The sequence below is a fragment of the Haematobia irritans genome, chromosome 2 (genome assembly GCF_050003625.1).
Source record: "Haematobia irritans isolate KBUSLIRL chromosome 2, ASM5000362v1, whole genome shotgun sequence".
NCBI classification, from domain to species: domain Eukaryota; kingdom Metazoa; phylum Arthropoda; class Insecta; order Diptera; family Muscidae; genus Haematobia; species Haematobia irritans.
The window spans coordinates 203,000,310-203,014,795 of NC_134398.1; the positions used below are offsets into that span (position 1 = coordinate 203,000,310).

The 14,486-nt window shown below is 25.1% G+C and overlaps 1 protein-coding gene across 1 annotated transcript in view; it reads right to left on the reverse strand.

Annotated features, from left to right (window-relative positions):
- Positions 1-3,067: 3,067 nt before the first annotated feature.
- The window catches only part of LOC142226949 (UPAR/Ly6 domain-containing protein twit), a 78,831-nt gene continuing 67,412 nt past the window's right edge, over positions 3,068-14,486 (reverse strand). Inside the window, exon 4 of the mRNA XM_075297211.1 lies at positions 3,068-3,921. Coding sequence (XP_075153326.1) covers positions 3,713-3,921 — 209 coding nt within the window. The 3' untranslated portion in view covers positions 3,068-3,712. The remainder of the gene's footprint in view (positions 3,922-14,486) is intronic.

The window sequence follows — 14,486 nt, forward strand, 5'->3', positions numbered from 1 at the left end:
AACATTATTTTCCTCTGTTGGTTAAGCTACACTTGTAGTTTAGTCAATGCATGGTTTTAAGCTGAAATCAAAAAGAACAACAATGGCTTAAGGATAAAAACCAACTATAACAAAACAAAACGAATGAAAAAAAAATTTTACAAAATTTTCTATGGAAATAAAATTTTTATAAAATTTTCTATAGAAATAAAGTTTTGAAAAATTTTCTATAGAAAGAAAATTTTGGCAAAATGTCCTATAGAAAGAAATAAAATTTGGACAAATTGTTCTATAGAAATAAGATCTTTACAAAAGTATCTATGGAAATGAAATATTAAAAATATTTTCGATGGAAATAAAATATTGAAAAAATTTTCTCTGTAAATAAAGTTTTGCCAAAGTGTTCAATGGAAATAAAAATTTGCCAAAATTTTCTATGTTAATAAAATTTTGACAAAATTTTCTATTGAAATAATTTTTTTTTTAGAAATAAAATTTTGACAAAAGTTTTTATAGAAGTAAAATTGTGGACAATTTTCCTTAGAAATGAAATTTCGATTAAATTTTCTTTAGAAAAAAATTTAGTTTAGTCAACGCATGGTTTTAAGCTGAGATCAAAACGACAATAGGGCTGTTTTCTTTTAGCACTGGATACCGTAAGCCGTGAAGGACTAAAAGAAAACAGATTTTTGCTTTATCCAGGACATCTCCAAAAATATTTATGCAACACTGTCATCAGCTGTTTAAAAACAATCACAGAAAAGAAGAAGTGCATTTGTAATATATGAAATACTCCAACTAGTAATAAATATTTACTGCTGCGATTATTTGTGACACTGCACCACTTTGAATTTCATGTTTTTCGATAAAAGTTTTTATAGAAGTAAAATTGTGGACAATTTTCCTTAGAAATGAAATTTCGATTAAATTTTCTTTAGAAAAAAATTTAGTTTAGTCAACGCATGGTTTTAAGCTGAGATCAAAACGACAATAGGGCTGTTTTCTTTTAGCACTGGATACCGTAAGCCGTGAAGGACTAAAAGAAAACAGATTTTTGCTTTATCCAGGACATCTCCAAAAATATTTATGCAACACTGTCATCAGCTGTTTAAAAACAATCACAGAAAAGAAGAAGTGCATTTGTAATATATGAAATACTCCAACTAGTAATAAATATTTACTGCTGCGATTATTTGTGACACTGCACCACTTTGAATTTCATGTTTTTCGATAAATTTGTCGCAATAAATTGTTATTGTAAATCAAAATACACTCTGGCAATATCGGCGCGACTTGCACTGATGAGATGTTCTGGGTAGAACACCAGTGCAACGATGTTCTGGATAGCTCATACAAATGATGCATCCAGTGCTAAAAGAAAACAGCCCTAATAATGATATAAAATTTTGACAACATTTTCTATAGAATCAAAATTTTTTATGGAAATAAAATTTTTTACAAAATTTTTCTATGCAAATAAAATATTGACGCAATTTTCTATAGAAACGAAATTTTAACAAAATTTTCTATGAAATAGAATTTTGACAAAATTTTCTATAGAAATAACATTTTGACAAAATATTCTATAGAAATTTGATTTTTTTTATTTGGAGTTTTTTGGTAATTTTTTTTTTTTAATTTTGGGTAGATTATTTTTGGCTCGAGTGGCAACCGTTGTGGAGATACGCCGGGACCTAGTCCAGGGTCAGGGTCTGAAAACAAAATTGGGACTTCCTTAGAAACACCGAATACCAGGATTAAAGGAAAGATGTGTTGGAAAAAAGTAGTAAGATCACAGTCGAATATTGGGTTTTCTCCCAGACGAACCAAAAATCGGCCTGGCGGCTGAAAATTTCAATAGCCGTTATGGTTCTGAACCACCACCTTCATTGTGGTGAGTTCAAACGCTGTTTCAACCAAGCTTCACAAAGTTTTAAAGCGTTGGTTTAACCCCTCTCATCCAGTGGTTTTGCCTCTCTCATCCATTAGTAATGCTGGTGATATTTCCGAGAATTTCAAAGCTTCTCCAAGTCGTTTCACCGTACTCACATTAGTGCCGTTCGGACTCGGCTATAAAAAGTGGTCCCTTGTCATTGAGCTAAATGCCGGGCAGCATTTAATGACGAGAGAGAAGTTCTCTTCTATTGTATCAAAATGGACTGAAGAGTCTATGAAAGGCTGCCACTATAACTAACCTAATCTCCCCTCTCAACCATGCTGGTGATATATCTGAGAGTGTCAAAGCTTCTCTAAGTGGTTTAAAACGCCGCTCAGTATCGGTCAACACTCATTGAGAAGTTCACCATGTGTGGTATCACAATGAACTGCAAAGTCTAAATGAACATAAAATATCGGGCTGCCACAATGCCTGGCGTCACCTATGGTCCTGATAAAATCCAATCATGGGCAATTTGGTTTACTCGATTCCATTTCGAAAATTTCTATGCCAAAAATACACCAAACACTGGAAGGCTTTGTCCAAGAGGAGAGAAATTGTGTAACACCAGGACAAAGCCAGAAGCTCCAAACCTCGCTTCAAGAGAGGCTTGTCAACATAAACTATCTCATTTTTTTTTGCGAACAGAATGAGGGCTTCTAAGAAATTACCTTTAAAATGACAATAATTTATCAAACAAAACGAGGCATATATTTCTAGACTTTCAAGAAAATTTTCTATAGAAATACAATTTTTGGAAAATTTCCTATAGAAATAAGAAAATTTTCTATGAAAATAAAATTTTTGGAAAATTTCCTATTGAAATAAAATTTTGACAAATTTTTCTATAGAAATAAAATTTTTGGAAAATTTCCTATAGAAATAAGATGTTTGGAAAATTTTCTATGGAAATTAAATTTTTGGAAAATTTCCTATAGAAATAAAATTTTGACAAAATTTTCTACAGAAATAAAATTTTGCCAAAATTTTCCATAGAAACAAAATTTCGACAGAATTTTCTATAGTAATAAAATGTTGACAAAATTTTCTCTAAAAATAAAATTTTGACAAATTTTACTCTAGCAATAAAATTTTGACAAAATTTTCTATAGACAAAAATAAAAAATAATAATAAATAAATACATCACAGGCTTTGTAGTTTTTTTTTTTGTTTTGTTTTCTTTATTGAACTTTATAAAATAATACTAAAAAATATTACACATGATTTTGATATTGTTTTATGAATTTTCACGTCTAGTATAAAACATTGCTGATTGATAAGGTGCCAATGGGGAAGGTGCTATGGTGATGTATAAGATGTGTTCTTTTTTTAAATTCACAAAAATGGGACAATAATTTTGTATAAATTTAAATTTGAATTTATTTTCTACATAAAAAAATTAAAGGCAATTTTATTTTCCATTTAAAAAATATATAAATAAATATTTGTAATTAAAGCTTACTACAAAATAAAATGAAACAGAAGTACAGAATTTGAATGAAATTAAGAAAGAAGCAAAAATCGAAATAATTTTGAGAATAAACATCTACAGACTAAATTTTCCCATGAAGATTCGATAAATTAATTGCATGATTTCGCCAAAGATATAAATTAAATATAGAGCTTTTAAGAATTTCTTTTTGTATCCAATTTTACTTAAAAACTATGTGATTTATCTGATTTAATTTTGTTTTTTCATATTGCAAACAATAAGAGATTCAATTTAAAGCGCATTTTATTCCAGCACTCATGTGCCACCTTTAATTCTCAGTGGCATAAAGAGACTGTCCACCACTTTATTTTATCAATTTCACTAAGAAGGCTGCTAATGCCAATAGCGTTCCATAGGGCACCAGACCGGAAACTCCATTGCATCCATCGGTACTGCACGTCTCGCAATAAATGGTCTTGATGTACGAGGAGGTGGTGTCACGGGCACATTTGTCCGATGGATCATCAATATCCTCATAGAAACAGGAACGTGATATTACACGTTTATCATAAACTGTAAAAGATAAGAAAGAAAACTAAAAGTTAGAACAGATGAAATCAGGAGAATTTAATTTAAAAAATTAAATTTGAAAATTAACTGTACAGTGTACACTCATAAAGAAAATCTGCTAAAACCAGGAGTCGGAAATTCTACAGAACTAAAATTTTCTATAGAAATAATATTTTGACAAAATTTTCTATAGAAAAACATTTTGACAAAATTTTCTATAGAAATAAAATTTTGACAAAATTTTCTATAGAAATAAAATTTTGAAAAAATTTTCTATAGAAATAAAATATTGACAAAATTTTCTATAGAAATAAAATTTTGACAAAATTTTCTATAGAAATAAAATTTTGACAAAATTTTCTATGGAAAGAAAAATTTTGATAAAATTTTCTATAGAAATAAAATTTTGACAAAATTTTCTATAGAAATAAAATTTTGACTAAATTTTCTATAGAAAGAAACATTTTTACAAATTTTTCTATAGAAATAACATGTTGACAAAATTTTCTATACAAATAAAGTTTTGACAAAATTTTCTATAGAAATAAAATTTTGACAAGATTTTCTACAGAAATAAAATTTTGACAAGATTTTCTACAGAAATAAAATTTTGATAAAATTTTCTATAGAAATAAAATTTTGACAAAATTTTCTATAGACATAAAATTTTGACAAAATTTTTTTCTAGAAATAAAATTTTGACAAAATTTTTTTCTAGAAATAAAATTTTGACAAAATTTTTTTCTAGAAATAAAATAGTGACAACATTTTCAATAGAAATAAAATTTTGACAAAATTTTTAATAGAAATAAAATGTTGACAAAATTTTCTATACAAATAACATTTTGGCAGAAGTTTCTATAGAAATAATATGTTGACAAATTTTCTATAGAAATAAAATTTTGGCAAAATTTTCTATCAAAATTAAATGTTGACAACATTTTCTATACAAATAACATTTCGGCAAAAGTTTCTATAGAAATAAAATGTTGACAAATTTTCTAACGAAATAAAATTTTGCCAAAATTTTCAACAGTAATAAAGTTTTGACAAAATTTTTTATAGAAATAAAATTGTGACAAAGTTTTCTATAGAAATAAACTTTTGGCAAAATTTTCAAATTTTCAAAATTTTGACAGAATTTTCTATAGTAATAAAGTTTTGACAAAATTTTCTATTGATATAAAATGTTTGTAAAATTTTCTATAAAAATTAAATTTTGACAATATTTTCTATAGAAGTAAAATGTTGATAAATTTTCTATAGAAATACAATTTTGAAAAAATATTCTATAGAAATAAAATTTTGACAAAATTTTCTATACAAATAAAATTTTGACAAAATTTTCTATAGAAAAAAAATGTTGACAAAATTTTCTATACAAATAAAATTTTGACAAAATTTTCTATAGAAAAAAAATGTTGACAAAATTTTCTATAGTAAAAAAATTTTCGCAAAATTTTCTATAGAAATAAAATTTGACAAAATTTTCTATAGAAAAACAAAAAATTGAAAAAATTTTCTATAGAATTAAATTGTGACAAAACTGTTTATAGAATAAATTTTGACAAAATTTGTTATAGAAATAAATCGTGAAAAATTTTTACATAATTTTCTATAGAAATAACATTTTGACAAATTTTTTTAAGGGATTAAAATTTTGACAGAATTTTCTATAGTAATAAAGTTTTCACAAAATTTTCTATTGAAATAAAATTTTGACAAAATTTTCTATAAATATTAAATTTTGACAATATTTTCTATAGAAATAAGATGTTGACAAAATTTTCTATAGAAATAAAATTTCGACAAAATTTTCTATAGAAATAAAATTTTGACAAAATTTTCTATAGTAATTAAATTTTGACAAAATTTTCTATAAAAATAAAATTTCGAACAATTTTTTTTATAGAAGTAACATGTTGACAAAATTTTTTATAGAAATAAAATTTTGACAGCATTTTCTATAGAAATAAAATTTTGACAAAATTTTCTATAGAAATAAATTTTTGACAAAATTTTCTATAGAAATAAAATTTTGACAAAATTTTCTATAAAATAAAATTTTGACAAGATTTTCTACAGAAATAAAATTTTGATAAAATTTTCTATAGAAATAAAATTTTGACAAAAATTTCAACAGTAATAAAGTTTTGACAAAATTTTTTATAGAAATAAAATTTTGACAAAAATTTCAATAGAAATAAACTTTTGATAAAATTTTCAAAAGGAATAAAATTTTGACATAATTTTCTATAGTAATAAAGTTTTGACAAAATTTTCTATAGAAATAAAATGTTGACAAAATTTTCTATAGCAATAAAATGTTGACAAATTTTCTAAAGAAATAACATTTTGACAAAATTTTCAACAGCAATAAAGTTTTGAGAAAAATTTTTAAGAAATAAAATTTTGACATAATTTTCTATAGAAATAACATTTTGACAAAAATAAATATAAAATAAAGTTTTGACATAATTTTCTACAGAAATAACATTTTGACAGCATTTTCTATAGAAATAAAATTTTGACAAAATTTTCTATAGAAATAAATTTTTTGTAAAAATTTCTATAGTAATAAAATTTTGGCAAAATTTTCGATAGAAATAAAATTTTGACAAAATTTTCTATAGTAATAAAATTTTGAAAAATTTTGTATAGAAATAAAATTTTGACAAAATTCTCCATAAAAATTAAAATTTGACAATATTTTCTATAGAAATAAAATGTTGTTTCTATAGTAATAAAATTTTGACAAACATTTTTATAGAAATAAAATTTTGACAAAATTTTCTATAGAAATAAAACTTTTGTAAAATTTTCAATAAAAATGAAATTTTGACAATATTTTCTATAGAAATAAAATGTTGACAAAATTTTCTATAGACATAAAATTTTGACAAAATTTTCTATAAAACTTTAATTTTGACAAGATTTTCTACAGAAATAAAATTTTGATAAAATTTTCTACAGAAATATAATTTTGACAAAATTTTCTATAAAATAAAATTTTGACAAGATTTTCTACAGAAATAAAATTTTGATAAAATTTTCTATAGTAATAAAATTTTACGTATTATTGACAACAGTTTCAATGGAAATAAAATTTTGACAAAATTTTCTATAGAAATAAAATTTTAGTAAAATTTTCTACAGAAATAAAATTGTGACAAAATTTACTATAAAAATTAAATTTTTCCAACATTTTCTAAAGCAATAAAAATTTTGACAAAATTTTTTAAAGAAATAAAATTTTAAAAAAAATTTCTATAGAAGTAAAATTTTTACCAAATTTTCTATAAAAATAAAATTTTGACAAAATTTTCTATAGAAATAAAGTTTTGACAACATTTTCTATAGAAATAAAATTTCCACAAAATTTTCTCTAGAAATTCAATTTTGACAAAATTTTCTGAAATTAATTTGAGACAAATTTTTCTATAGACGATTTTGTTGAAGAAAAAAAAAAACAAAAAACTGTAAGAGTGCAATAACAACAATAAATCATTTTATGGCTTTCAGCCTATTGCGTGTCTCTTGCAGTCGGTCGCAAACTAAACAATAATGGCGAAAATTTATAGAAATCTGTATACACAGTAGAATAGGTTCAAGGTTTATCTTAACTCTGTATACAGTGTCCAAATGTCTATGTAGTTGTCTGTTGTCTATCCATTTGCCTAGATTTCTGTCCGTATGTCGGTCCATTCATCTGTCCCATAGTGGATGTATTGTAGTTTTCAGCATATGCAATAATAATTCAGTAATAAAACTGCATTCAACAACTTTTCAAAATCAAATATAATTCTGCAGACAAATTCAATATTCACCAAATGGCGATGTTAGGCGAGTATTTGTGTGTGTGTGTCTGTTTGTCTGTGTGTGAAAACCATAAATTTACGCATAAAAAAGAAAACGACTTCTATTGAATAAAAAAAAACAGCCCATAAAAATATGGATTATTTTAAAATTTTTTAAATTTTTTTTGTAGTTTTTGGAAATTTTTTGTAAACATAAATTTTTGAAAAACATACATCATTTATGTGTAAAACATATAATTTCTGAAATTTTCAAAAATATTCACAAGTTTGTTTTTTTTTGCAACTACTTGTAACTATTGTAAAATATTTAAATTTTCATATAACATACATAAAAAAATTGTTAGCCTACAGCTATCATAAACTATGGTTATAGAGTAACTCATATACCACCAAAAAACCAAAAAATAATAAAATGACACTGTTTGGTGAAGCAGCAACGAATTTAATACACACACCATCCATTGCTTAATACCTGCGGAAACGCAGGGTTCTAATCACCGTTGCCTCTCGACCCAAAAAAATTCTACCAAAATTTGGAGAAAGTTTTACCAAAAAAAATGTTTTGCAAAAGTTTATTTCAGAAGCCTATGGAAATATCATAAAATTATGTACCGAATTCCCATTTATCGACAATCCTCTACTTTCTATTTAAAAAAAAATCGGGCAAATGGTAATCCCCTCCTTCGCTCCTCCCCGACCAGATATCGTAAATTCACGTACCCTATATTCATTTCACAAATTACCCAACTTCCCCTACGGCCTTTGTAAATTTCAAGTAAATTGGAAAAGTTTAATTGTTTCACGATATGGACTTGCGGAGAAAGGAGGTCTCCCTGTGCCCTTTAATTTTTTCCTGACCGAATAATAAAAATTAAATACCTCATACAAATTTCATAAACTCCCTCAAATTCTCCGTAAAATTTCAGTAAGTCGACAAATTTTAGTTTTTACACTGTACTTTAAAAAAGTGGGACCAAATATAGAAAATTAAAGTAACTGTTCTTTGCTTGGACGCACCCTTCAACCTTCCCTGAAAATTTCAAGCAAATCGGATAATTTTGTTCCAATTTTCAAAAAGTCACCACATGATTACCCTCTACGTTCTCCAAACATTTTTCATGTCAAAAAATAAAATCATTTTAAAACAAATGCGATGAATTCAAATGATAAATTTTTCGTAACGTGCGCTGTATGTAAAAAAAGATTTTCCAGCATTTCCGCTTAAACTTTTCTTGAATTGTCTTTGCTATAAACAACGCAGAGCTCGAGACCTTTCCAACGAATGCAAAGCCGTGAAATCCGTTCGTGCGTTCTGGAGTTATTGCGTCAGGAAGGAAAACACGACTTATTTTTATATAGTAAGAAGATTTTGTCAAAATTTTATTTCTATATTTGTCTACACTTTATTTCTAAAGAAAATTTTGTCAAATTTTTATTTCTATGGAAAATTTTTTCAAAATTTTATTCCCATAGAAAATTTTGTTAAAATTTTATTTCTATAGAAAATTTTGCCAAAATTTTATTTCTATAGAAAATTTTATTTCTTAGAAAATGTTGTCACAATTTTATTTCTATAGAAATTTTTTCAAAATTGAATTCAAACAGAAAATTTTGTCAAAATTTTATCAAAGGTTTATTAGCATAGAAAATTTTTTCAAAATTTTATTTCTTTAGAAAATTTTGTCAAAATTTTATTACTTAGAAAATTTTGTCAAAATTTTATTTCTATAGAAAATTTTCTTAAAATTTTATTTCTGTAGAAAATTTTGTTAAAATTTTATTTCTGTAGAAAATTTTGTTAAAATTTTATTTCTGTAGAAAATGTTGTTAGAATTTTATTCCCATAGAAAATTTTGTCAAAATTTTATTTCCATAGAAAATTTTATCAAAATTTTATTCTCATAGAAAATTTTGTCAAATTTTTATTTCTATCGAAAATTTTTTCAAAATTTTATTTCTATAGAAAATTTTGTCAAAATTGTATTTCTTAGAAAATTTTGTCAAAATTTTATTTCTATAGAATATTTTTTAAAAATTTTATTCTCATAGAAAATTTTATCAAAATTTTATTTCTATAGAAAATTTTGTCAAAATTGCATTTCTATAGAAAATTTTGTCAAAATTTTATTTCTTAGAAAATTTTGTCAAAACTTTATTTCTATAGAATTTTTTTTTTCGAAATTTTATTTATATAGATAATTTTGTCAAAATTTTATTTCAATAGAAAATTGTCTTAAAATTTTATTTCTGTAGAAAATTTTGCTAACATTTTATTACCATAGAACGTTAAAAAATTTTATATCTACAGAAAATTTTATTTCTATACAAAATTTATTTCTTAGAAAATTTAGTCAAAATTTAATTTCTATAGAAAGAATATCTAAATTTTTTTCTATAGAAAATTTTGTCAACATTTTGTACCCGTATACGGGACACAATTTTCTATAGAAAATTGTGTCAAAATTTTATTTCCATAGAAAATTTTATCAAAATTTTATTTTTATAGAAAATTTTCTCAATATTTTATTTCTATAGAAAATCCTGTAAACTTTTATTTCCATCGAAATTTTTTTTCAAAATTTTATTTCTATAACAAATTTTGTCAAACTTTTATTGTATAGAAAATTTTGCCAACATTTTATTTCTATAGAATTTCTTTTTTCGAAATTTTATTTCTATAGAAAATTTTGTCAAAATTTTATGCTCATAGAAAATTTTGTCAAAATTTTATTTCCATAGAAAATTTTCTTAAAATTTTATTTCTTTAGAAAATTTTGTTAAAAGTTTATTTCTGTAGAAAATTTTGAAAAACTTTATTAACAAAGAATTTTAAAAATTTTATTTCTACAGAAAATTGTATTTCTATACAAAATTTAGTCAAAATTTAATTTCTATAGTTAGAAAAAATATTAAAATTTTTTCTATAGAAAATTTTGTCAAAATTTTATTCCCGTGGAAAATTTGGTGAAAAGTTTATTTCCATTGAAAATTTTATCAAAATTTCATTCTCATAGAAAATTTTGTATTCCTATAGAAAATTTTTTCAAAATGTTATTTCTATAGAAAATTTTGTCAAAATGTTATTCCCATAGAAAATTTTGTCAAAATTTTATTTCTTAGAAAATTTTGTCAAAGTTTTATTCTCATAGAAAATTTTGTCAAAATTTTAGTTCTTAGAAAAATTTGTCAAAATTTTATTTCTATAGAAAATTTTCTTAAAATTGTATTTCTGTAGAAAATTTTGTTAAAATTTTATTACCATAGAACTTTTAAAAAATTTATTTCTACAGAAAATTTTATTTCTATACAAAATTTATTTCTTACAAAATTTAGTCAAAATTTAATTTCTACAGAAAAAATATCTAAATTTTTTTCTATAGAAAATTTTGTCAAAATTTTATTCCCCTACAAAATTTTGTCAAAATTTTATTTCCACAGAAAATTTTATCAAAATTTTAGTTATAGAAAATTTTCTCAAACTTTTATTTCTATAGAAACTTTTAAAAATTTTATTTCTACAGAAAATTTTATTTCTTAGAAAATTTTGCCAAAATTTTATTCTATAGAAAATTTTGTTAAAATTTTATTTGCATAGAAAATTTTCTCAATATTTTATTTCTATAGAAAATTTTGTCAGACTTTTATTTCCACAAAAAATTTTGTCAAACTTTTATTTCCATCGAAAATTTTTTTAAAATTTTATTTCTATAACAAAATTTGTCAAACTTTTATTGTATAGAAAATTTTGTCAACATTTTATTTCTACAGACAATTTTCTCAAAAGTGTATTTCTTAGAAAATTTTGTCAACATTTTATTTCTATAGAAAAATTTTTCAAAATGTTATTTCTATAGAAAATTTTGTCAACATTTTATTCCCATAGAAAATATTGTCAAAATTTTATTTCCATAGAAAATTTTATAAAATTTTATTTCTATAGAAAACTTTATCAACAATTTTTTTCTGTAGAAAATTTTTTCAAAATTTTATTTCTATAACAAATTTTGTCAAACTTTTATTCTATAGAAAATTTTGTCAATATTTTTTTTCTACAGACAATTTTCTCAAAATTTTATTTCTTTAGAATTTTTTTTCAAAATTTCAAAACAATTTTGCCAAAATTTTATTTGTATAGAAAATTTTGTCAAAATTTTATTTCCATAAAAAATTTTATCAAAATGTTATTTCTGTACAACATTTTGTCAAAATTTCATTTCCATAAAAAATCTTGCCAAAATTTTTTTCTATAGAAAATTTTGTCAAAAATTTATTTCTATAGAAAATTTAGTAAAAATATTATTTCTATAGAAAATTTAGTAAAAACTTCATTTCTATAGAAAATTCAGTCCAAATTTTATTTCTATAGAAAATGTTGTCAAAATTTTATTTCTATCGAAAATTCTGCCAACATTTTATTTCTATAGAAAATTTTGTCAAAATGTTATTTCTATAGAAAATTTGGTCAAAATTTTATATATATCTCTAAATGTAATTTCTTTTTTTGTTTTATAATTGGTGTTAGTATTCAATTCAAGAAATAAAATTTTACTACCTGTATTAAACAAACTGAGTGAAGAACTTATTAACTCATCCTCTTCACTGTAGTCTTGGTTATGAAAAACATAACTTGACCACATTCAAATTTTATGGCATGTTTTACACAAAACTGCATCCATTATAAAACATCATTTAAATTGTTTATGGCTTGTTGAGATGTCAGCATTTACAATTTGCTTAAAATTTATCTACTAACTACCAAAAACTAATGCAATAACTATTGCTTAGTTAGTTGCGAAAACGGAAAATAATAAAAAAAAATATTCGAACGGAAAATATGAACACACAAATGAAAATGACATTTCAAAATATTTTACGAGTTCGATTCAATTTTAGAATTGAAATCCATTAAATACAACTTCTAAGTACCATTAAAATTATTGTTAACACCAAATTGAAAACCTACACTAAAAATACAAAAAAACAACAATAAAAAAATCGAAAATGACAAAATAAAATTGTAATAAAAAATCCACCAAAGCAAAAATTCCCATGAGAGTATGAAATAGGATTCATTTGTAATTCGTACACACAAAAAAAAATTTTTCTGATTCAATCACGAAATTAATTGATCCAATTAATTTTTAATTGAAATGTCTTCAATCACAGAAATGATAGTATCAATTAAAAAATTAATTGAAGGTCAATTAAAAAATTAATTGATACTATTAATTTTCGTGATTGATTTTTGTTTCAATTAAAAAATTTGTTGATTCAATTAAATTTTTAATTGAATATTTTTCAAAACTCAATTAAAATTTTAATTGGAAAATTTTTCGTGAAATTTTTTCTCTGTGTACTGATACCACCATTAACTATTTAAAATTTCGCTATTAAATTATTAACGAAGAATTATCTCAAACTTCAGTTAAAGGTATGACAAGTCAGAACAGGACCTCGAAATATCTTACCTATAAATTGTCGAGCCTATTTTCACAAAGCGACGAGAAAAACTATTCAGTGATCGCGAGTTCTCGGAACAGCGGCAAAAACTCCAAGGCATGTTCCCCGATAGAATCTTAGCATCTTTCACTGCATGTTTTTGTACCAATCCGGAAGGTGCATTTCAGTAAAGGACATATATACATCGTATATAGTCCACCTGTGGGAGCCACCGTGGTACAATGGTTAGCATGCCCGCCTTGCATACACAAGATCGTGGGTTCGATTCCTGCTATGACCCAACACCAAAAAGTTTTTCAGCGGTGGATTATCCCACCTCAGTAATGCTGGTGACATTTCTGAGGGTTTCAAAACTTCTCTAAGTGGTTTCACTGCAAGGTGGAACGCCGTTCGGACTCGGCTATAAAAAGGAGGTCCCTTGTCATTGAGCTTAACATGGAATCGCGCAGCACTCAGTGATAAGAGAGAAGTTCACCACTGTGGTATCACAATGGACTGAATAGTCTAAGTGAGCCTGATACATCGGACTACACATAACCTATCCTAACCTAACCTAGTCCCCCTGTCGCCCTATAAATTCTATAATTGGCAAAACTTTCGATCTCATCGACTCTTTCTATCGAACATATATTAATAAGAAGAAGCCAAGCTTCAGAGAGTGCACATAGAGTTACCATCCCACCTCCATATTCATGTTGCTAATCTAATTCTGTTCATGTGACCTAACATCTAAGCGGAGGTAGCGGGAATTGCAGATGAAGGGCCCAGTTGGGATAGCCCGCTTTCTCGAACTGGATGTAGATGATTGAAATGTGCTTAAATCCCTCAGTACCTGCCGAGCTATCTTTCTCTTGCGAACGATATCGAGACAGATTGTCACTCAGAGGCACTGGAGGATCACCTCCAGTACGAGTTCAAGACGTTTTAAGTTAGTGCACGTTCCTTACCCGCCGTAATCGAAAGTTAGGAGTGGTCCATTCCAACGAACCACTTCCCTGAGGTTCAACTAAACCCAGCAAAAAATAGAGCACTATTTCAGCAGGATTGTAAGGGAGAGAGGCAGTACCAACTACTTACAAAACAACCGAGTTAGCGCTGATTTTTGTGGACAATGTCCCGATTATGAGCAACTTCTACATAGCGCTGATGTAATTCCTCATTTTGCAGATAAGGGGCCGAGTTGATATAGCCTACTTCCTCGAACTGGATGTAGATGCTTGAAATGTGCTTAAATCCCTAAGTACCTGCCGAGCTATCTTTCTCTTACGAATAATATCGAGTCAGATTGTC